The sequence below is a fragment of the Pan paniscus genome, chromosome 23 (assembly GCF_029289425.2).
Source record: "Pan paniscus chromosome 23, NHGRI_mPanPan1-v2.0_pri, whole genome shotgun sequence".
In the NCBI taxonomy this organism is placed as follows: domain Eukaryota; kingdom Metazoa; phylum Chordata; class Mammalia; order Primates; family Hominidae; genus Pan; species Pan paniscus.
Window position 1 is genome coordinate 39,328,287 of NC_085927.1, and position 20,242 is coordinate 39,348,528.

The 20,242-nt window shown below is 50.9% G+C and overlaps 1 protein-coding gene across 5 annotated transcripts in view; it reads right to left on the reverse strand.

Moving 5' to 3' along the window:
• Positions 1 to 20,242, reverse strand: part of AP1B1 (adaptor related protein complex 1 subunit beta 1) — a 60,437-nt gene that overhangs the window by 16,903 nt on the left and 23,292 nt on the right. For 4 of the 5 annotated variants that reach the window (XM_034949027.3, XM_034949025.3, XM_034949023.3 and 1 more), the window contains exons 3-11: positions 17,931 to 18,036; positions 14,745 to 14,880; positions 13,647 to 13,892; positions 11,337 to 11,527; positions 9,562 to 9,783; positions 6,618 to 6,738; positions 6,083 to 6,178; positions 4,947 to 5,062; positions 4,130 to 4,295 (exon numbers count right to left, since the gene is read on the reverse strand). In XM_034949027.3, coding sequence (XP_034804918.1) covers positions 4,130 to 4,295; positions 4,947 to 5,062; positions 6,083 to 6,178; positions 6,618 to 6,738; positions 9,562 to 9,783; positions 11,337 to 11,527; positions 13,647 to 13,892; positions 14,745 to 14,880; positions 17,931 to 18,036 — 1,400 coding nt within the window. The remainder of the gene's footprint in view (positions 1 to 4,129; positions 4,296 to 4,946; positions 5,063 to 6,082; positions 6,179 to 6,617; positions 6,739 to 9,561; positions 9,784 to 11,336; positions 11,528 to 13,646; positions 13,893 to 14,744; positions 14,881 to 17,930; positions 18,037 to 20,242) is intronic. The other variant, XM_008964383.4, reaches the window with a different exon arrangement.

Consider the following 20,242-nt stretch of genomic DNA (forward strand, 5'->3'; position numbering starts at 1 on the left):
TCCCAAAGTACTGGGATTACAGGCGTGAGCCCAGCTGCTGACCAAGACTTTTTAAGTCTGCTGTCCATGGCTAGAGAGGCCTAGGAGCCAAGGATGAGAAGATTCAACAAGACAATATAAAATGAGTTCCATAATTGTCAAGCCCGGTGCAGTGGTGCAGGCCCATAGTCCTAGCTATTCAGAATCCTTTGAGCCCAGGAGTTCAAGGCTAGCCTGGGCAAAACATAGTGAGATTTCGCCACTAAAACAAACAAACAAAAAACTCCAAATCGTCAAGCACTAAACAAGTATTCTTTTTTTTTGAGACAAGGTCTCGCTCTGTTGCCCAGGCTGGAGTGCAGTGGTGTGATCTTGGCTCACTGCAGCCTCAACTTCCCGGGCTCAAGCAATCCTCCCACCTAGGCCTCCCAAGTAGCTGGGACTACAGGTGTGTGCCACCACACCCAGCTAATTTTTTTTTTTTATAGAGATGAGGTCTCACTATGTTGCCCAGGTTGGTCTCGAACTCCTGGACTCAAAAGATCCTCCTGCCTCGGCCTCCCAAAGTGCTGGGGTTACAGGCGTGAGCCGCTGCACCCAGTTAACAAGTTTTGTTTTGTTTCTTTTTTCTGAGATGGAGTCTTGGTCTGTTGCCCAGGCTGGAGTGCAGTTGTGCGATCTCGGCTCACCGCAACCTCCGCCTCTCGTGTTCAAGCGATTCTCCTGCCTCAGCCTCCTGAGTGGCTGGGATTACAGACGCACACCACCATGCCTGGCTAATTTTTGTATTTTTAGTAGAGACGGGGTTTCATTATGTTGGTCAGTCTGGTCTCAAACTCCTGACCTCAAGTGATCTGCCTGCCTTGGCCTCCCAAAATGCTAGGATTACAGGTGTAAGCCACTGTGCCTGGCCCTAACAAGTATTCTTAAAAGAGCTTTGAACTGTGCTGTGAACCAAAGATGCAAAGTGAACAGGCTACTGAATTACATCACACCCCTACTTTACAAACAATGCCCAGCAGTCTTTGCAATAACTGCACTAGAGACAAGGAAATGGGTTTGGTGAGTTCAAGTAACTGTGCTCCAGGCCACACAACAGGGAGGAGGAGCTTGGATCTCAAACTTCAGAGCTCTGTTTCTGTTCACACCACCAGACTCTTGGCTTACCTCTCCCTGTCCAGCTTCTCTCATTCTAGCTTTTTAGCAGGCTTAGCTGCAAAAGACTGACCCTATTATAGGGGCAGAAGCACACCCCTACAGCAGCGGTTCCCAGCCTTTGTGGCACCAGGGACCAGTTTTGTGGAAGACAATTTTTCCACAGATAGGGGATGCGGGTTGGGGGATGGTTTCGGGATGAAACTCCTCCACCTCAGATCAGGCGTTAGGTTCTCATAAGGAACGCACAACCTAGATCCCTCTCATGTGCAGTTCATAATAGAGTTTGCGCTCCTATGAGAATCTAATGCCGCCGCTGATCTGACAGGAGGCGGAGCTGAGGCAGTAATGCTTGCTTGCCCGCCGCTCACCTCCCGCTGTGCAGCCCAGTTCCTTACAGGCCATGGTGGCCCGGGGGTTGGGGATCCCTGCGCTACAGGACATCCTTGCAGTGATCCCAGGCAGGACTTGACTGCAGGAGCAGAACCCAGCATAGGCAAGCTTTGCTTCTGAGACAGAGGGAAGAGGCTGGTATTGCAAGCAAAGGCAGTCTGGAGGCAGGTGGCAGTGGGGGGCGGGGGTGACGGTGGGAATTAGTACTGTGATTCTGAGATGGACATCTGTTGTTTTTGCTCACCCAGCATCTATTCTGTCTTCTGGGAACAGAAACACTGGCTTTCCTTCAGAGCCTCGCCCTTCTTTCTGTCCCTTTCAGTCCACACAAACTGGGATCGGTGCCTGAGAGACCTCGCCAACCAGAGTCACAGTGCCTGGCTCAGGATAATGCAAATAGGTCCTGGGACTTTTGCTGGAACTACTGAGGGGAGGGGAAAAACTCTTCCCATGGGAGTTATTGTGCCATAAGGACATAGCCTGGAACTGTTGACTCCTTACAGCTCCCACTCTTGGGAGCCTATCCATGGCAGAAGATAGCTCAATGCCACCATCCAAGCACCCTCAGCCAGGAGTCCCAGAAGAGAGCATGCTACCCACACTTGCCAGCTACCGGAACCAGTTGGTCTCCTTTTTGGCCTGGACTAGTTTGCTTTTGAAACCAATTTGGCCCAAACCAACACTACCATGAACGAGTGTTTATTATGGGCTGGCCATGTGTCAAGGACATTACACAAAGCACCCTAATTTAACTTTCGTAGCAAGAGGATGAGGGAAGATCTAATGATTCTCATTTTACAAATGAAGAAACTGAGGCTCAGAGAGTTAAAGGGATAAGCATAAAGTTACTGAGCCAGGAAGGGGCAGAGGAGGGGTATGGACTCTGGGATCTCTCATTCTAAGTCCCACACTTGGACCCACGGGGTTACACAACCCCAGTTGGGCAGCAAAAATTTCTGTGCTCACGAACAGACTAACAGACAGTTCCCAGTTAACTGAGAAAAGGGAATACAAATGACAAGGCAGACATTCAGCCTCATTCGTAACAGAAATGCAAACAGAACTACAGTGAGGTACCCCTGTTAGCTACTGGACTGGCAAAAACAAAGCAGAAGTAAGGAGAGGGCAATCCCAGCATCTGAGATAGGAGTCTAAACCAGCACAACCTCCACAACAGGAATCTGGCAACGGCTACCCAAATCTCAAACTCACATGCTCTTTTCTCTAAGCATCCTGCTCCTATGAATGTATCCTCCAGCTATGCGTGCAGATGTGCATTACACAGGTTATTCTCGGCAGTACTGTTTCAATGAGCACAAGACTGGACACCTAAATACCCACCAGGAGAGGCTGGTTAAATAAGGCATAAATGAATGAGAGTACGGTCTTTGCAGGTATTGGTAACAGAAAAAGGCAAGGTGCTAAACAATTTGAATTTACAGAGATTGCTACAGCAGTGTTTAAAAATAAATGAGAGGGCAGTGTAGATACAGTTGATTCTCACTACTTGAGCAATCCATGTTTGTGAATCTGCCTACTTGCTAAAATTTACTTGTAGCCCCCAAATCAAGACTCATGGTGCCTTTGCAGTCATTTGCAAATACGTGCAGAACCGTGAAAGCTTTCAGTTGCCTGACACACACATTCACAGCTGAGGTCAAATAAGGCAACACTCATGTTTCAGCTCTCATCCTGTAAACAAGCATCCTTTCCACCACCTATTTAGTGCCATGTTTTTCACATTTTTGAGCTTTTTGTTGATTTCCTTGTTTAAAATGCTCCCTAGCACTGAAGTGCTTGCCTAGTGTCCCCAAGCACAGAAGGCTGTGATGTGCCTCAGAGAAAACATGTCCTTGATAAGCTTCGCTAAGGCATGAATTACAGTATCCATGGCCATGAGTTCAATGTCAATGAATTGACAATATATATTAACTAAGGTGTTTTTAAACAGAAACACACATTTAAAAAGGTTATTAACTGATCAATTGACAAAAACGTTGGGTCTAGATGCTCACAGAAACTGAACTCTATATTTCTCCTAGGAGCTATGGTTCAGTACTTGCTAATTCAGTGTCTGCCATGACTATGGAACAGAAGCACCATGAAAAATAAGAATTGGTTGTATATGTGTGTGTATGTGTGTATAGGAAGGATGGGTGCATGTGTGTGTATCTGTGGGTCTACTGGTGTATTCCTAAATGATCTCCTGAAGTTTCCTAAGAAATCAAAAAAGTGGTGACTTCTGGGAGGAGAATTTGTGTCCTACAAAGTGATGAGAGGGAAACTTTTCACTATATATGCTTTTGTATCAATTTTAAACCAAGTCAATGTATTTCCTACTAAAATATGACTATGGAATTAAAACAAAATGAAGAACTTTTGCCTGCCTTCCACGCACACCACCACAGACTCTCATGTGTCCCCGACTCGACTGTACTGCAGTGAGGAGGAAAAGGGGCGGTGTCCATTACGCGCACATCACTCATCTGTCTGTCAGGGCTGTTTACGAGGTAATAGGAAGGGAGGGTTTCATGGCAGTATGGGCCACAGCGGGGCTGAGCTGCCAGTCATGACTCACACCCTGGCCAGCTCGCTGGCTCACCTGTGTGCTCTCGTCATGGAAGCCCTCGAGGAAGCTCTCCAGCAGCTCATCTGCGTTGTCGATCCGTTCCGCGTACTCGCCCACAATCCAGATCATGGCAGCCCGGGCCTCAGGCTCATCCAGGGAGTCCAGATTCTCACACAGTGTGGCAATCACACTCTCATACCTGGGAGACCAGGGCACAGTTGGTATGGGAGCCCTCAAGGAGAACGGGAAACCCAGGGAAGCCAGACAGGGGCCAGGAGGGAAGGGGACCTGCCTCCTAAGACCCCAAGGTGGCAGGTAAAGGGGATCTGAGTTTTGTTTTTTTTTTTGAGATGGAGTTTCACTCTGTTGCCCAGGCTGGTGTGCAGTGGTGTGATCTCACCTCACTGCAACCTCCACCTCCCTGGTTCAAGCAATGCCCCTGCCTCAGCCTCCCAAGTAGCTGGGATTACAGGGACATGCCACCACATCCAGCTAATTTTTTTGTATTTTTAGTAGAAACATGGTTTCACTATGTTGGCTAGACTAGTCTTGAACTCCTGATCTCAGGCAATCCACCCGCCTCGGCCTCCCAAAGCGCTGGGATTACAGGCATGAGCCACCACACCTGGCCTGGGGATCTGAGTTTCATCTGTCACACGTTAGCCCTTATTTTGGCCTGGGGAGCAGAGGAGGGGCAGTGTGGACGAAATAAAAAACAAAGGGTTTCTTTTGAGAATGCCGCTTGTGGCCAAGAAGTAAGGAAGAGGAGATTCCTCCTTCCTTTTCCGCCCCGCCATCCCTGTCCCCAGGCAGAGCTAGATGCCCTCTCCCTAGGAGGGCGGGCACGCACTTGTTGGGGTACTTGCGGAAGATGTCCTTGATGACCACGATGGCCTCCTGGACCACATAGTTGACCTTGGTCTGGATAAGGTCAAGCAGCGTGCTCACACAGCGCTCCGCAGATTGCTGCATGGGAAGAGAAGAGTGTGGGCGAGGTCCCCGCACCCCATTTCCAGTAGAGCCTCTGATGTCCACGCCTCGGCCAAGGGCTGCAAATCACTTCTGGCACACCTTCCTCATCACAGTGGGAAAACAGGAGAACCCTCTCCCCAGGTAACGGGAGAGAACCAGTACCAAATCATGGCCCTAGGATGGTGGGGACATGGGGAATGAGACTGAGGAGAAGCCAGAGGAAGAGTTCCTAAGAGCCAGGAGGGTCCTTGGAGCTCCTCTAAGTCAGGACCTGAGGGCAAGGTGACTACGCTGCAGTCCAACCCCACCTCTCTTTTTACTTGTTTCAGAAAGGGGGCTCCTATGTCCAAAAACACTCACAGAACCTCTGACTGCTTCTGCCTTTACTTCCACACACTGCTCTCACGGCCTGCTCTGAAGGAGATTTCCCAGGACGGCATCATAGGCTCCAGGGTGAGCACGCCTCAAGGGGATAGGTTGGGGGCGACCACCTATCCTAGGACACTGTAGCCACCAGTGGACCCATTTAAGGAGAATCTGGCTTAGTGGTCGAGGAACATCTCCACAGACAGAGAAAGGACGGGGATAAAATGCCAGGACACAGGAGTCTAGAGTGGCCCTGGGACGCTGGGACACAGAGGCACGTGGGCAGCTGAATGATGACAATATTTGCCAAGAAGTGTTCAACAGGCAGGGCCCTTACCCCAGAGCTCTGTGAAGTGAATGCTAAGTCCATTAACTTGTGGCTGCCCCAGCATCTTAACAAATGCTGCAGGAGAACCATGATTATGATGGGTTAATTTGATCGGCAGCAACTCGAAGGCCTAAAGGATACTATAGAGTGAGAAGGAACCCCACCAGATCTGCACAATGCTTGCCATGGGGGCTCCAGTGATGAGCCTCAGGCCTTCCCAGACCACAAGCAAGCTGGCAGATTCTGCTTGAATCAGACTGGTTTCCCGGTTTCAGCCCCCTTTCCCTTCTCCAGCCAAGGACAGAGTCCCAGAGCCTCACCTCCACCTTGATGGCGCAGCGGCCAATAGCACGCACAGCCTTCCGTACAAAGTCCACATCCACTTCTGTTGCGTACTCTTTCAGCTCTGCCAACACCTGTGGCCCAAACAGAAAAGATGGGGCTGGGGGGACCTGATGGGGCAATCTGCTGGAACACTCCTGGGCAGTGAATATACACAGACTCCCTAGGAGAATGGGATTCTGCCTCCTGCTCCAGGTGGAAGGCCCAAGGGAGAGAGCTGGCAGGTGCCTGAAAAGGAAAGAAGGCCTGGACAACCTTGTTTGGGGTTGATTTAGCTAACATATCCAACACCACGTTGTAAGGGATGACAGGTGATAACATGGAGAAACATTCTTTAGTAATAAAAACATCAGTTCTTTTACTTGCTTACGAAGCCCCATGTCCCATGCTAAACACTCTTCATGAGATAAACCGTTAATGGTGAGACTGGTCACCTGGGCCAGAGCCTACAGTCTGGTGGTGGTGGAATGGTCCCACACTGAGCCCGTGTCCTGACCATCACACGCGGCTGACCTGGGCGATGTTGGCCTGAGAGGCCAGGCGGATCATGATGTCCAGCTTCTCCAGCTTCACGTAGATAGGGTCGTTGTACTTCACGAAGAACACCTTCATCTCATGCTTCAGGATCTCAGGCCTGGTGGTGGGGCAGGATGCCCAGAGAGCAAAAAACAAGGCTTAAGCCCTGTGAGAAAATGCCCTCCACATTTGCTGGGACATTTCTGGGGTCTGAGGTGGAGCCTGATGTCTGTGAAGGCAGAGTCACTGCCATGGCTGCAAGCTCCTGGGTAGAGGGCCCAGCAACCGGCCTGAGCAAGGCTGTGACTGCTCCTGTGTGCCTGAGCACGTCGCCGGAAGGGAGACGGAGCGCAGTGAGAGACGGCTCACTCACTCTCCAGAGGCAGCAGGCCCCATGGGACGGGCTTGGGAATCAGACATATCTCAGTCCCAGTCCCAGCCTGTGACCTCAGGCCTGTTTCCTCACCCATGAAATGGGAATGACGCTGTACAGAAACATGTTACTACTGCAGGTCTGGGACTGCTAGCCTCAGAAGGCCTGGCACGTGGCAACTTGGATTTTGAAGTGTTCTCACTGTTCCCTAAATGATAAAGGTATTTAACTGTGCCTAGACCATTTGTACAAAGAATACAGTTTATGCTGAACACATGCTTCCCTACTGGGAATATGGAATTTGTGTAGGTGCCCCCAATAACAAACTTGGGTGCCGAGTCTCAAATAGGCTTTCCTGGGCAGAAACATTACATACATGTTGCTGCATTTTGTTGGGGGAGGAGTGTGCTCTGTATGACTCCCCATGGGAAGGAGGAGGTACAAGGAAGCCTCTCATGGAACCCTCCAGACTCCACCTGTGTCCTTCTCCCCTATGACCCAGCCGGGCAGCCCTGCTCTGCTGCTGATAGATCTTTGCTGTGGGTATAGCTATATGCTGAGTCCTGGCTGGGCACAGCAGCTCACGCCTGTCATCCCAGCACTTTGGGAGGCTGGGGCAGGAGGATTGCTTGAGCCCAGGAGTTCAAGATGAGCCTCGGCAACAGAGTGAGACCCTGTCTCAAAAAATATATATATTTAAAAAATATATGCTGAGTCCTGTGAGTACTGCTAGTGAATCCTGAGCATGAGGGTGGTCTTGGGATCCCAACACAGACACTGACCTAATCGGCCTGCTGTGAGAGTGAGATGAGAAGCATCCAGCATGATCGATGCCTGCCTCAGAGAAGGCACCGCTAGGCAGGAGCTGTCACTAGCTGAGCCCTTTCACATGTGTCATTGTTCCTCCCTCAAAGGCAACATCCTTCTGCCTTCTGCGAGTATCACCCACCACATTTTTCCTGAACAAGGAAACTTCAGAGAGGGTGAGAGGCTGGTACTAGGTCACATGGCTAATGTCAGTAAAGACGAGAGTGGGGCGAGAATCCTCTGCCTCTGACTCCTACTCCTATGCCCTTCCAGAACAGAGAGGAGGAAGGAAAAGATACGAGGACAGATGGTGAGGAAGGGAGAAGACAGGACAGAGAGAAAGGAGAAAACTGGGTACTCTGTGCTGCTGTGCACACTGCGGGGAGGTCCTGGCCAAGCAAGGAGCCTTTGTCGTGCCCCATGGGAGAGGCAAGACCCCGAGCTGGGTAGCAGGAAGATATTTCTGCGATTAGGACTTGGCAAAAGCTGCCCAGCCACATCTCAGGACCAGGGCAGGGCATGTCTCAGTGACGTGGACAAATTCTTAAGAGATTTACCATGTTAAATATAGCACAGGGAATCCTGCACGCTGATCTGCTCTACTAGTCACTACGCCGCATTAAATCCGTGACCCAAGGGCACTGGCGTATAAAGACCCACACTGCAACCAGGAAGCCCTAGTTTCATCCCTTGGTTTAGGAACTCAGAAGGCTTTCCCATATTTACCTCCCTAATAACCCAATTCGACCAATATCTCTGGGTCCCCCGGGAGAGTACTAAGACCCAGACTGAAGCTACAACCAGGAGGATGTGCTGTCTTCCAAGAGAAAATGACTAATGAGGCCCCAGTTCTCTGTGTAGCCCCACTCCCAGCCACAGGGCCTGCTGTAACATACGAATGATCAATGGTTGCTACTGTCAAGTCCCCACGAATGATCAATGGTTGCTACTGTCAAGTCCCCACTGCTGACTGAGCCATTTGACCAAAAGCTGTGAGGAGAACTCAAGGTCAATCCCCCTCCCCAGAGCTGCAGGGCTCTGCCACTCAGAGCCACTTCAGAGGAAGAAGGGGATCATGCCATGAACCCCTCCGATCCAGCACTGCTCAATGGTTTTTCTGCTCTCGCCTACCCCCCACTACCATACCACGTGCCCTGGGAGCAGCAGCTCACTGCTCAGCAATTCTCATGGGAGGGAAGTGGGCGGCACAGCATTTGGAGTGAGTCCGATGTACCCCTCCCCCAGACCTCAAGGTTCCAACCTCAGAGAGTTTGACTAGAGCTACGGACTCTGTCCCCCGAAGAAATGCACACAGATACACAAAATCTGACAGCCCATTTCAGGACAGCTCGTGGACTATGAAGACAATATCTAGTTTAATCACCAAGCTAGTCTTTACATAGCCTGCTTCCTAGTTAGGTTAAGCCAGGGCTTCTCAACCTCAGCACTGCTGACATTTCGGGCTGGACAGTTACTGTGAGGGGCTATTCTGTGCACTGTAGGATGCTGACCAGCACTCCTAGCCTCTGCCCACTAGAAGCCGGTAGCATGCCCCCCTCAGCTGTGAAAACCAAAGTATCTCCAGACACCACCAAATATCCCTCAGGGGGGCAAAGCTGCCACTTTGGTTAAGCTATTCTGGGTTAAGCTATTTGAGACTTCCTGCATGGTGACAGGTCAGTTTCCTTTGAGAGCCCCCATTCCCAGCAGAAGAGGCTCCCCGAGGGGTACGCATGGACGTGTGTGTGGTGACCTCAGTACCTTTTCTGCACGATGAGATTGATGTTGCGCAGGGCCACATACTGCAGCTCTGGCTCGGCTGACAGTAGTGTGACCAGGGGTGGGGCCAGCTTCTTGAGCAGTGTGCCGTAGTAGTCCAAGTCCTTAGACAACATCTCCATGAACTTCATCAGCACCTTCACAGCAGAGAGCACCACAGCGGAGTTGGCATGGGAGAGCCTGGGGGTGACCCGCTCACAGATGCTGGGGTCCGTCCATTCCAATGGGGCAAACAGGAAAGACAAGGGGAAACATTCTGTTTTTAGTTACCAAAATAGCATGTCCAGGCCAGGCGTGATAGTTCACGCCTGTAATCCCAGCACTTTGGGAGGCTGAGGTGGGTGGATCACTTGAGGTCAGGAGTTTGAGACAAGCCTGGCCAACATGGTAAAACTTTGTCTCTACCAAAAAATATAAAAATTAGCTGGGCATGGTGGTAAGCACCTGTAGTCCCAGGTACTCGGGAGGCTGAGACACGAGAATCGCTTGAACCCAGGAGGTGGAGGTTACAGTGAGCCGAGATCGCGCCATTGCACTCCAGCCTGGGCAACAGAGTGAGACCCTGCCTCGAAAAAAAAAAAAAAATAGCATGTTCAGCCTGGGCGAAATCATGAGACCCTTCTCTACTAAAAATAATTTTACACATTAGCTGAGTATGGTGGTGCATGCCTGTAGTCCCAGCTACTTGGGAGGCTGACGCAGGAGGACTGCTTTGAGCCCAGGAGTTTGAGGCTGCAGTGAGCTGTGACTGTGACACTGCACTCTGGCCTGGGCAACAGAGCGAGACCCTGTCATAAACAAACAAACAAACAAACATGTTTTTTGTAGGAGAAAGATCTAAATCTTGGTTCTGCTGCCTGATAACCCCCAGCAGGTTCAAATCACTGAGCCTCAGTTTCTTCATTTATAGAATCAAGATGATGATGCCTACTTCACAGGGTTGCTAGGGGCTTAACTGACACAACGCATATAAAGAACAAGGCTGGGTGAGGCTGAGATGGGTGGATTGCTTGATCCCAGGAGTTTGAGACCAGTCTGGGCAACATGGAGAAAACCTGTCTCTATAAAAAATATAAAAATCAGCTGCTCATGTTGGCATGCAGATGTCTGTAGTCCCAGCTATCTGGGAGAATTGATTGAGCCCTGCAGGTTGGGGCTGCAGCTCCAGCCTGCAGAACAGAGACCCTGCCAAAAAAAAAAAAAAAAGAACAAGCACAGTACTGGCATGTAGTACATACTGTATAGATGGCAACTCCTCACTTCCTCCGACTTGGAGGGTATCTTGTTGGTTAAGACCATGAGTCAGGTGAGCCCCAGCCAGGGGACCTGCACTATTCCCTCCACCTCTCTAAGCTGGAGCTCCCTCATCTGGAAAGTGGGGGATGATGATGAAAGTTGCATTAAAGACTCTAAAGTGTGGAAAGCACCCGGCAGAGCCCCAGACACCCAGTGAGAATTCAATGAGCAGTGGCTCTGGCGCTACCCACCTATTGAACTCAAAAGAGGTGCCCTGGGCTTCTGCGCGCTCCAAGGCCAGGCCATGCGTATGCCCATAGCTGCCCAAGGCAACTCTCCTGTCTACCTGGCTCTGGAGAGGTGGGAAGCAGGCAGGCCTCCCTTTAGGTGTGTCTGAGGGTGGGTTATGGGGCAAAGCACTAGAAAGGGGCCCACTAAGGCCCAAGGCCCAGTGCCTGGTTGGAGCCCCTGAGGACCAGGGTCCTCAAGCTGGGCTGGCAAGCAATGGGCAGCCCGCTCACCTCTGGGCCTCGCGGTCGTCCTTGGGCATATAGTTGGCGAGGCAGTCCAGGATGAAGATCTGGCCCCACTCGGTGCACTCATTGAGGGCTGTCAGCAGCTTGTTGATGGACTGTGGGTTCAGATCGAGCAGGTTGCTGCTGGGGTGAGACTCGGCAATTTCTGAGAGCGCTGCCACTGCATTGGCCACCACCTGGTTGAGAGGGTGGGAGGGGCAGAGGCTGGGGGTGCTGCTCACAGGCCAGGGGGCAGTGCGTTAATGATGCTGGCTGGTCAGAGGTCAAATATCCTGAAAGGAATATGACCCAATGGGCAGGGTCTGCAGCTGCAACGAGACCCACTCCAAGCACTCACCCTGCTTACTCCTCTGCAAACTGGAACAAAACAAGTGTGCCCGCCATTTAGAAAAACAAGAAAGACCTAGCTCCAAGTGCTTAGCCACAGAAAGCATTCCCAGCTTCCTAATACAGCAGCGCCTGTCTACCAGCAACAGCAGCTCACTTCAATGCTTGTCAGCTGTGCTTCTCAGAGCTAGGGGATTCCTGCAGAGCTCCTCGAGGCTACTGGGAGTGGATGGGGGCTTGCCAGGTGAAGCTCCAGGCCCTCAATCCATTTCCACTAGAAAGGTGTGTTTTTTTGTTTTTTGTTTTTTTTTTTGAGATGGAGTTGTGCTCTGTCGCCCAGGTTGCAGTGCAGTGGTGTGATCTCAGCTCACTGCAACCTCCACCTCTTGGGTTCAAGTGATTCTCATGCCTCAGCCTCCCGAGTAGCTGGGACTGATTACAGGCATGCACCACCACACTCAGCTGATTTTTGTATTTTTAGTAGAGATGGGGTTTCGCCATGTTGGCCAGGCTAGTCTCAGACTCCTGACCTCAGGTGATCCTCCCACCTCAACCTCCCAAAGTGCTAGGATTACAGGCGTGAGCCACTGCACATAGCCTGTTTTTGTTGTTTTTGAGATTGAGTCTCACTGTGTTGCCCAGTCTGGAGTGCAGTGGTGCAATCTTGGCTTACTGCAACCTCTGCCTCCCGGGCTCAAGCAATCCTCCTGCCTCAGCCTCCCAGGTAGCTGAGATTACAGGCACGCACCACCATGCCCAGCTAATTTTTATATTTTTAGTAGAGACAGGGTTTCACTATGTTGGCCAGGCTGGTCTTGAATTCCTGACCTCAGGTGATCCACCCGCCTCAGCCTCCCAAAGTGCTGGGATTACAGGCATGTAATCCTGTATGAGCCACTGCACGTGGCCTCAGGCAACTGTTTTTTTTTTATTTTTTTATTTTTTTTTGAGACGGAGTCTAGCTCTGTCGCCAGGCTGGAGTATAGTGGCGCAGTCTTAGCTCACTGCAACCTCCGACTCCCTGGGTACAAGTGATTCTCCTGCTTCAGCCTCCTGAGTAGCTGGGATTACAGGCACATGCCACCACACCCGGCTAATTTTTGTATTTTGAGTAGAGATGGGGTTTCACCATGTTGGCCAGGATGGTCTCAATCTCCTGACCTCGTAATCCACCCACCCCAGCCTCCCAAAGTGCTGGGATTACAGGCGTGAGCCACTGCACCCGGTCCAGGCAGCTGTTTTTAAGGGTGTTCTGCATTGTTTCCAACTTTTCTCTGTGAACCATCCAGTGCTCCAGTACCCATCCCTGTACTGGCCGCTCAGTACTGTGTATGGCAGTTGCTCAGTGTTTCTGCTCAGAGTGGGGAATGGCTGGGTTTGTGCATTCATTTTAAACAGGCCCTGCCAAACTGCCCTCCAAACTGCTGCCACCATTGTGGGTAAGGGGACTGTGGAGTTCCACATCCAGCTACATCCTGATGTCCTGTCTTCCAGGCTATGCTACTTCAAGGGTGACCCTCTACAACCCAGCAAAGATGGGGGAAGGGAAAAGCACCACACATGCAGCATATTGGCTTGGTGAGAAGACAGCAACAATAACAGTGACTAGAAGGGGAAGGAGGGCACTAGTATTGATGGTGCACCGTTACCAGGCCATCCCAGGCACGTCACCTTCACAGCACTCCTGCCAGCCATGTAGAATGAGATCCATCTCACTGATGAAGAAAAGAGAGCCTAGGCAGCTTGCCCCAGGTTGCGCAGCTAGTCAGAGGGTGAGGAGAAGGGAATCCAGGTCTAGCTCCCTCCAGAGAGGGTGCCTGAACCACCAAAAGGCACAAGAACAACTGGCACCCCCAGCCAGGCTCCGACTTCTAGGTACTCAGGACTGCCTGGTGAAGAGTCAAGCCAATGTCTTCCCAAGCAACCCAGGAGGTGGTGGAGGTGGCACGGTGGGTGGCAGTGGCTTACCATGGGGTTAGAGTCGGAGATGAGGTCTTTAAGGGTGTCCAGGAAGCCCTGGTCCTCCACCAGCTGGGCGTTGATGTCGTGGAGCTTGGCCACGCACACAGCTGCTGTCTTGCGCACATATGGATCCTCGTCCTTCAGGCACTTCCGGAGTGGCTCGCACAGGTACTCTGTGATCTTGTCAACGCGGATGCAGCCCATGGTCCGCACTGCCAGGGCTCGGATGAGGGGGTTGGGGTCCTCACAGTCCTGGGGGAAACCAGCCATCGGCCAGGGCAGGGGTGGGATGAGCCATCTGTGGCTTCATATTCTCCCTGGCCTGCAGCTCTGAGCCCTGCTAGGCTGAGCGACATCAGATGGCTGCTGTGGATCTTCACCAACTACAGCCAACAGCAGCAAAAGTAAATGCTATATAACCAGCACCCATGCCAGCTCTGCACACCGTCTCCTCTGATCCTCACAGTAGAAATACAATACAGGTCCCATTTTATAGATGATGAAACTGAGGCTCTCAGAAAGGCTAGGAGCTCATCTGAAGCCACAGAGCAGAGCCGTGATTCAAACCCACATCCACCTAGCATCACAGCCCTCGGTCTTTCCACTGGGCCACAGAAGCCTCATTTCCCCATATCCGAGCACGGACAGGACTCAGGGGAGCTAAGGTTCTAAAGGTATACAAATTCAGAGGTACTGAACATTAGAAGAAAATAAAATTAAAATATAGGTGCACAGAGCTGACAATTTAATCTGAAGGACAGAAAATGGAGAAAGCAGCAGTCTGTAAGGGGAACAGAGAAGCTCTCGGGCACCTGCTGATTCCTGCCCTGGCAAAGCATGCAGGGCAGGGTCCAATCAGGGCAGTGACGGGATCAACAGGCCTGGCAGGACCTCACACAGGATGAGTTACGCAGGGTCCTTAGCATCTGATTTTCTGGAGAGTGGGAGCCCTCTGCTGGAGGAAGAGGCCTGCAGGCTGGGCGGGCGCGGGCAGTCTGAAGGTCTGGACTCCATCCAGTGCCACAGGGCCCCGCCCCAAAGAGACTGAGGGGAGACAGAGCCTTAAGCACCCAATGTCCCCACGCCCACCAAGCGTCTGCTCACCTTCACAAAGGTGTTGACGGCCATAATGGCCATGTCAGGCTGACTCTTGGCGTAATTCATCAAGTAGAGGTATACCAGCTTCTTCAGCTCCAGGTTGTCCGTCTGCATGCAGTTGACGACATCGGGGAAGAGGGCACTGGAAGGTCAAAATGGTGTCAGCATGGGAAAGGCTGAACAAAGGAAGAGGAAGATTTTCAGGCTGCTAACTAGTGGGTGAGAGGACAGTGTGTAGGAGAGAAAGGAGAGACACACTGGACTTCCTGGTAAAAGGGAGGGTTTCAGGTCTGCTGTTAACAATCAACACCTATTGATAGAAAGGGAATCCCAAAGGGTAATTTTAAAAGCAGGGAAGTCCTTGATTCTTTTCACATACTTCAAACATGAGTTCTGGAGCCCATCAAACCCACCACTGCCTCTTGCTACCTATATGACATTGGAGAAATTCCTTTGTCACCTGCCCCCTCGCCCTGAGTCTCAATTTCCTAACTTCCAAGAAAGACGCAACAGAAACTCACTTCACAGGGCCTTTATGATAACTGAATGAGACAACATACTTAGGTATCTGGTCCTTGATATCTGGGAGATGCTGAGTAAATGAAAATGATCCTTTCTCCCTCTCTGATACTTAATGTGGCCCCTTACATTAGGCTGCTGGTTCTGGAGGGTCGCAGGGAAGCAGGATGGCTCACGCTGCTTTCTCCACAAGCTCTGGCACCCGGTAAGAACCAGCACAGCATTCATGGAGCACACACCATACACCAGGCTTGGTGCTAAGAGCTTTACATGCTTGATCTCATTTAACTGCCCTTAGAAGTCAGGGGATGATCCCCATTTCACAGAATACTGAGGTTCATAAATGTCAAATAACCTGCCTGGAGGAGCCAGGTCTGAGAACAAGGTCCGTGCTCATGACCACTGGGTGGAACCCTTCTCAACATGGTACCCGTGGTCCCAGAGTCACAGGCCTTCTTAAGATGTGAAATTTGGTTAGAGATCAATTTTCTATCTCTGAAATCATCATATCCCCTCTCAATTCTTATGTGTTTATAGGAAAGGACGTGTCAACATAGAGACTTAGGAGGTCAAAGTGAACTTCCTGATCCCCAACAGGCAGGAGTCCTGCCAAAGCCAAAATTTATGTGTCACCTTGGAAGATGATGCACCAGGAAGAATGGGGAGGAGGGAGGAGGAAAAACTGCTGATGAGGCCGACTCGCTCTTTGGGGCTTATCATATCAGCAAAGCCAGCTCTTTTGAGATGGAAGAACAAAGATGTTTCTCCTCTGTGAGGAGGTGACAGTGGTGTGCTGGGTGAAGGAGAGCAGCTTTGTCCTGGAAGGAATCTGACTTGGAAGGAGGCCCAGTTGTCCAGCAGGTACCTGTTTCCTTTCTGCTCTGGCTTCCAAAGGGCTCTCTGCAGAGCCCCTTCCCAGAGCTGCTGGCAGGAGGTCCTTTGCTTGGGGGGCGATCCATGGGGACGTCTGGAGCAGTGGGAGCCTATCTTGGGACCTGGATGGGAGCTGCTCCACCTCAGCACCCGGGTTATGAGGCACAGGGCTGGGCACCACAAGGGCATGGGTGAAAGCGGCCTGGATTTGGATTTCAGAAGAACTGGGCTTGAGTCCTAGTTCTGCCATAAACCATGTGACTCTTAGGCAGTTACTTTATGTTTTTATTTCTTTGGCAGTAAAACTGTCATTACCTACAATATGGGAATTGTAAGGAACTACTGAGAAAACAAATCTCAAAATGTTCTGTGCAGACTCTCAAATACTGTGCAAATATCAAGCTGTTTCAAAATCCAGTCTCTGCCTTTGAGATTTTACAATCTGGTGAGCAGGTAAACACAAGTACACATAACAAGAGAACAGTTTCCATTTAGAGCTGGGTGATGGGAACAGACAGCAAATGCTTTGAGTTTGAGGTAGTGGGCTGGGGTGATCAGGGAAGGAAACACAGGGAAGGCAGACCTTGAATGTTTTTTTTTTTGAGACGGAGTCTTGCTCTGTTGCCCAGGCTGGAGTGCAGTGGCGTGATCTTGGCTCACTGCAGCCTCTGCCTCCCAGGTTCCAGCAATTCTCTGCCTCAGCCTCCCAAGTAGCTGGGATTACAGGTGCCCACCACCACGCTTGGCTAATTTTTGTATTTTTAGTAGAGACGGGGTTTCACCATGTTGGCCAGGCTGGTCTTGAACTCCTGACCTTGTGATCCACCCGCCTCGGCCTCCCAAAGTGCTAGGATTACAGGTGTGAGCCACCGCATCTGGCCTCGAATGGGTTTTTAAAGATGGGAAGACAAGCTGGGTCACTGGGCGCTCCCACAGGGGAAGCATGAGCCAAGGTGCAGCAGCCGCTCTACACACAACCGGCTTTAGCCATCAGGTGCGACAGAGGCTGCACACCGGTGACAAATTAGAGAAATCCAATCTGCACGTGTGTTTTACTTGCACCACACAGTGTTTGTTTAATATCATCTGGCCACTTAAGACAGGGAGATTTAAAATGAAAAATCCAGATTTCCCATTCTTCTTCTTCTTTTTTTTTTTTTTTTGAGACTGAGTCTCGCTCTGTCACCTGGGCTGGACTGCAGTGGCACAATCTCAGCTGAATGCACCCTCTGTCTCCCAGGTTCAAGCAATTCTCCTGCCTCAGCCTCCCGAGTAGCTGAGATTACAGGCATGCGCCACCATGCCCGGCTAATTTTTGTATTTTTAGTAGAGACAGGATATCACCATATTGGCCAGGCTGGTGTCGAACTCCTGACCTCAAGATCCGCCCGCCTGGGCCTCCCCAAGTGCTAGGATTACAGGCGTGAGCCACCGCGCCTGGCCCAGATTTCCCATTCTTTTTAAAAACCAGAAGACCTGGGCACACTGGGTCCTCTTCCCCAGCCAGTACTGATCCTCTGGAGTTTCTGAGAGGGTTCATGCCACACCCACTCCATCGCCTGCTGCCTTTCCCACCTACTCCAGTTAACTCACTCCATCACCACCTGACCTGTCAGTGTCTGGGCTCGTGATTCCTGTGTAAACAAAACCTTCTATTGGGAAGAAAGTTTTATGAAGGGAGCTGTATGAGGGGAGACATGGGTCCCTAGACACCCTAAAGGAGACACTGAAGTGGACCCAAGCTATAAACCCTCCCCTGTCAGCCAGCTTCTAGCTGCCACCAGGCCTACTCCTGCACACCTGACATCTTTGCCCACGGTCATCGATGCAATCACTTTCTTCACTGCCTCCTTCTTCTTCTCCTTCTTGTCACTGTTGAGCTCTGCCTTCAGCTCGAAGATCTCCCCTAAGGAAAGGAGGCAAGCATGAGTGATCCCTCCCTACCCTGGCAGGGGACAATTCCCAGTATCTAACTTCCAAAAGAACCAGAGGGAGGCACGTAAGACATCCTATGCTGTTGGCTGAGGGAAGCTTCAGGCGCCTGGCCTCAGGTGGGCCAGGCAACAGTGAGGGATGACTGTTAGGAGAGGAATTAACAAGATGGAAACTTGTAGGCCGGGTGCAGTCGCTCATACCTGTAATCCCAGCACTTTAAAATGCTGAGGATTGGCCAGCACAGTGGCTCATGCCTGTAATCCCAGCACTTTGGGAGTCCGAGGCAGGCGGATCACGAGGTCAGAAGATCAAGACCATCCTGGCCAACATAGTGAAACCTTGTCTCTATTAAAATACAAAAAATTAGCCGGGCATAGTGGCGCGTGCCTGTAATCCCAGCTACTCGGGAGGCTGAGGCAGGGGAATTGCTTGAATCCGGGAGGTGGAGGTTGCAGTGAGGCAAGATGGCGCCACTGCACTCCAGCCTGGCAACAGGGCCAAGACTCCATCTCAAAAAAAAAAAAAAAAAAAAAAGAGGCTGAGGATTACTTGAGCTCAGGAGTTTGAGATCAGCCTGGGTAACATAGTGAGACCTCGTTTCTACAAAATAATTTTTTTTAATTAGCCGGGTGTGGTGGCATGTGCCTGTTGTGCCAGCTACTCTGGAGGCTGAGGCTGAAGAATCGTTTGAGCCCAGAGATCGAGGTTGCCGTGAGCCATGACACCACTACACTCCAGCCTGGGGGACACAAAGTGAGATCCTGTCTCCAAAAAAAAAAAGTTTAGAGGCCACTCTGGATTGAAGCAACAGGAACCATGGAAGCTACAAAGGTTCTGAGGAAGACAAAAGCATCAAAAACATGATGGCAGGCTCTGCTCAGCCAGGGAGCTAAAAACCCAGTGGAAGGCAAAGCTGTCCTCAGCTACCCTCACTCAACAAAAGACCCTTAAAAGGCTCAGTGCAATAGAACCTGAGTACTTAAGGCTTGCGGGGTGAGAGCAGGATTTGTGGATTCCCACATGGAGGCTTTTCCTGTTTTCCTCAAACCTCTAATTAAAACAGCTTGTTCAGGGTTTCACTTCCTGAGACACAAGTGGTTGGTTGCTCAGCTCTGAAAACAGGAATTCAGCTGCTCCATGAGAGCTCAAGCACGAAATCAATTGTTCTGAAGAACTTCATGACATGAAAAAAACAAATGAGGAAGCAGGGTTGTCTGGCCCTGCCATGGACAGATAGTCAGGACCCTGATAACAGGTTAGGAGGGCAGATGTCATTTCCTGACCCCTTCTCTTTTATTTTTTATTTTTCTGAGACAGAGTCTTGCTCTGTCACCCATGCTGGAGTGCAGTGGCCCCATCTCAGCTCACTGCAACTTCTGCCTCCTGGGTTCCAGCAATTCTCCTGCCTCAGCATACCGGGTAGCTGGGACTACAGGCGTGCGTCATCACACCCAGCTAATTTTTGTATTTTTAGTACAGACGGGGTTTCACCATGTTGGTCAGGCTGGTCTTGAACTGATCTCGTGATCCGCCCGCCTTGGTCTCCCAAAGCACTGGGATTACAGGCATGAGCCACCACGCCCGGCCATTTTTTTTTTTTTTGAGACATAGTCTCACTCTGTCACCCAGGCTGGAGTGCAGCGGTGCGATCTCGGCTCACCGCAACTTCCGCCTCCCGGGTTCAAGCAATTCTGCTGCCTCAGCCTCCCAAATAGCTGGAACTATAGGCGGGCACCATCAAACCCTCCTAATTTTTGTATTTTTAATAGAGACGGGGTTTCACCATGTTGGCCCGGCTGGTCTCGAACTCCAGACCTCAGGTGATCCACCTGCCTCAGCCTCCCAAAGTGTTGAGACTACAGGCCTGAGCCACCATGCCCGGCCCCTCTAAGCCCTTCTCTAAGCCTAGTCCCATACTAACTTGTTCGCACACATTTTCTTATTTCATCTTCACAACTCTGCATTTCCCTCCGTTTTGCAAATGGAGGCTGTGAGAGGCTCAGTAATGTATAGCCAATGCTGGTAGGGGGCAGGGCTGAAACTGAAAACCAGGTCTGCTAGCTCCAAAGCCCATGCTCTCAATCCCTATGCTTGGGCCTACCCAAGATACCCACTTTGCTTTCCTAAACCTGTTTCCTTGTCTCTTTGACTGGAGCATTGAACCCAGGCATGTCTGT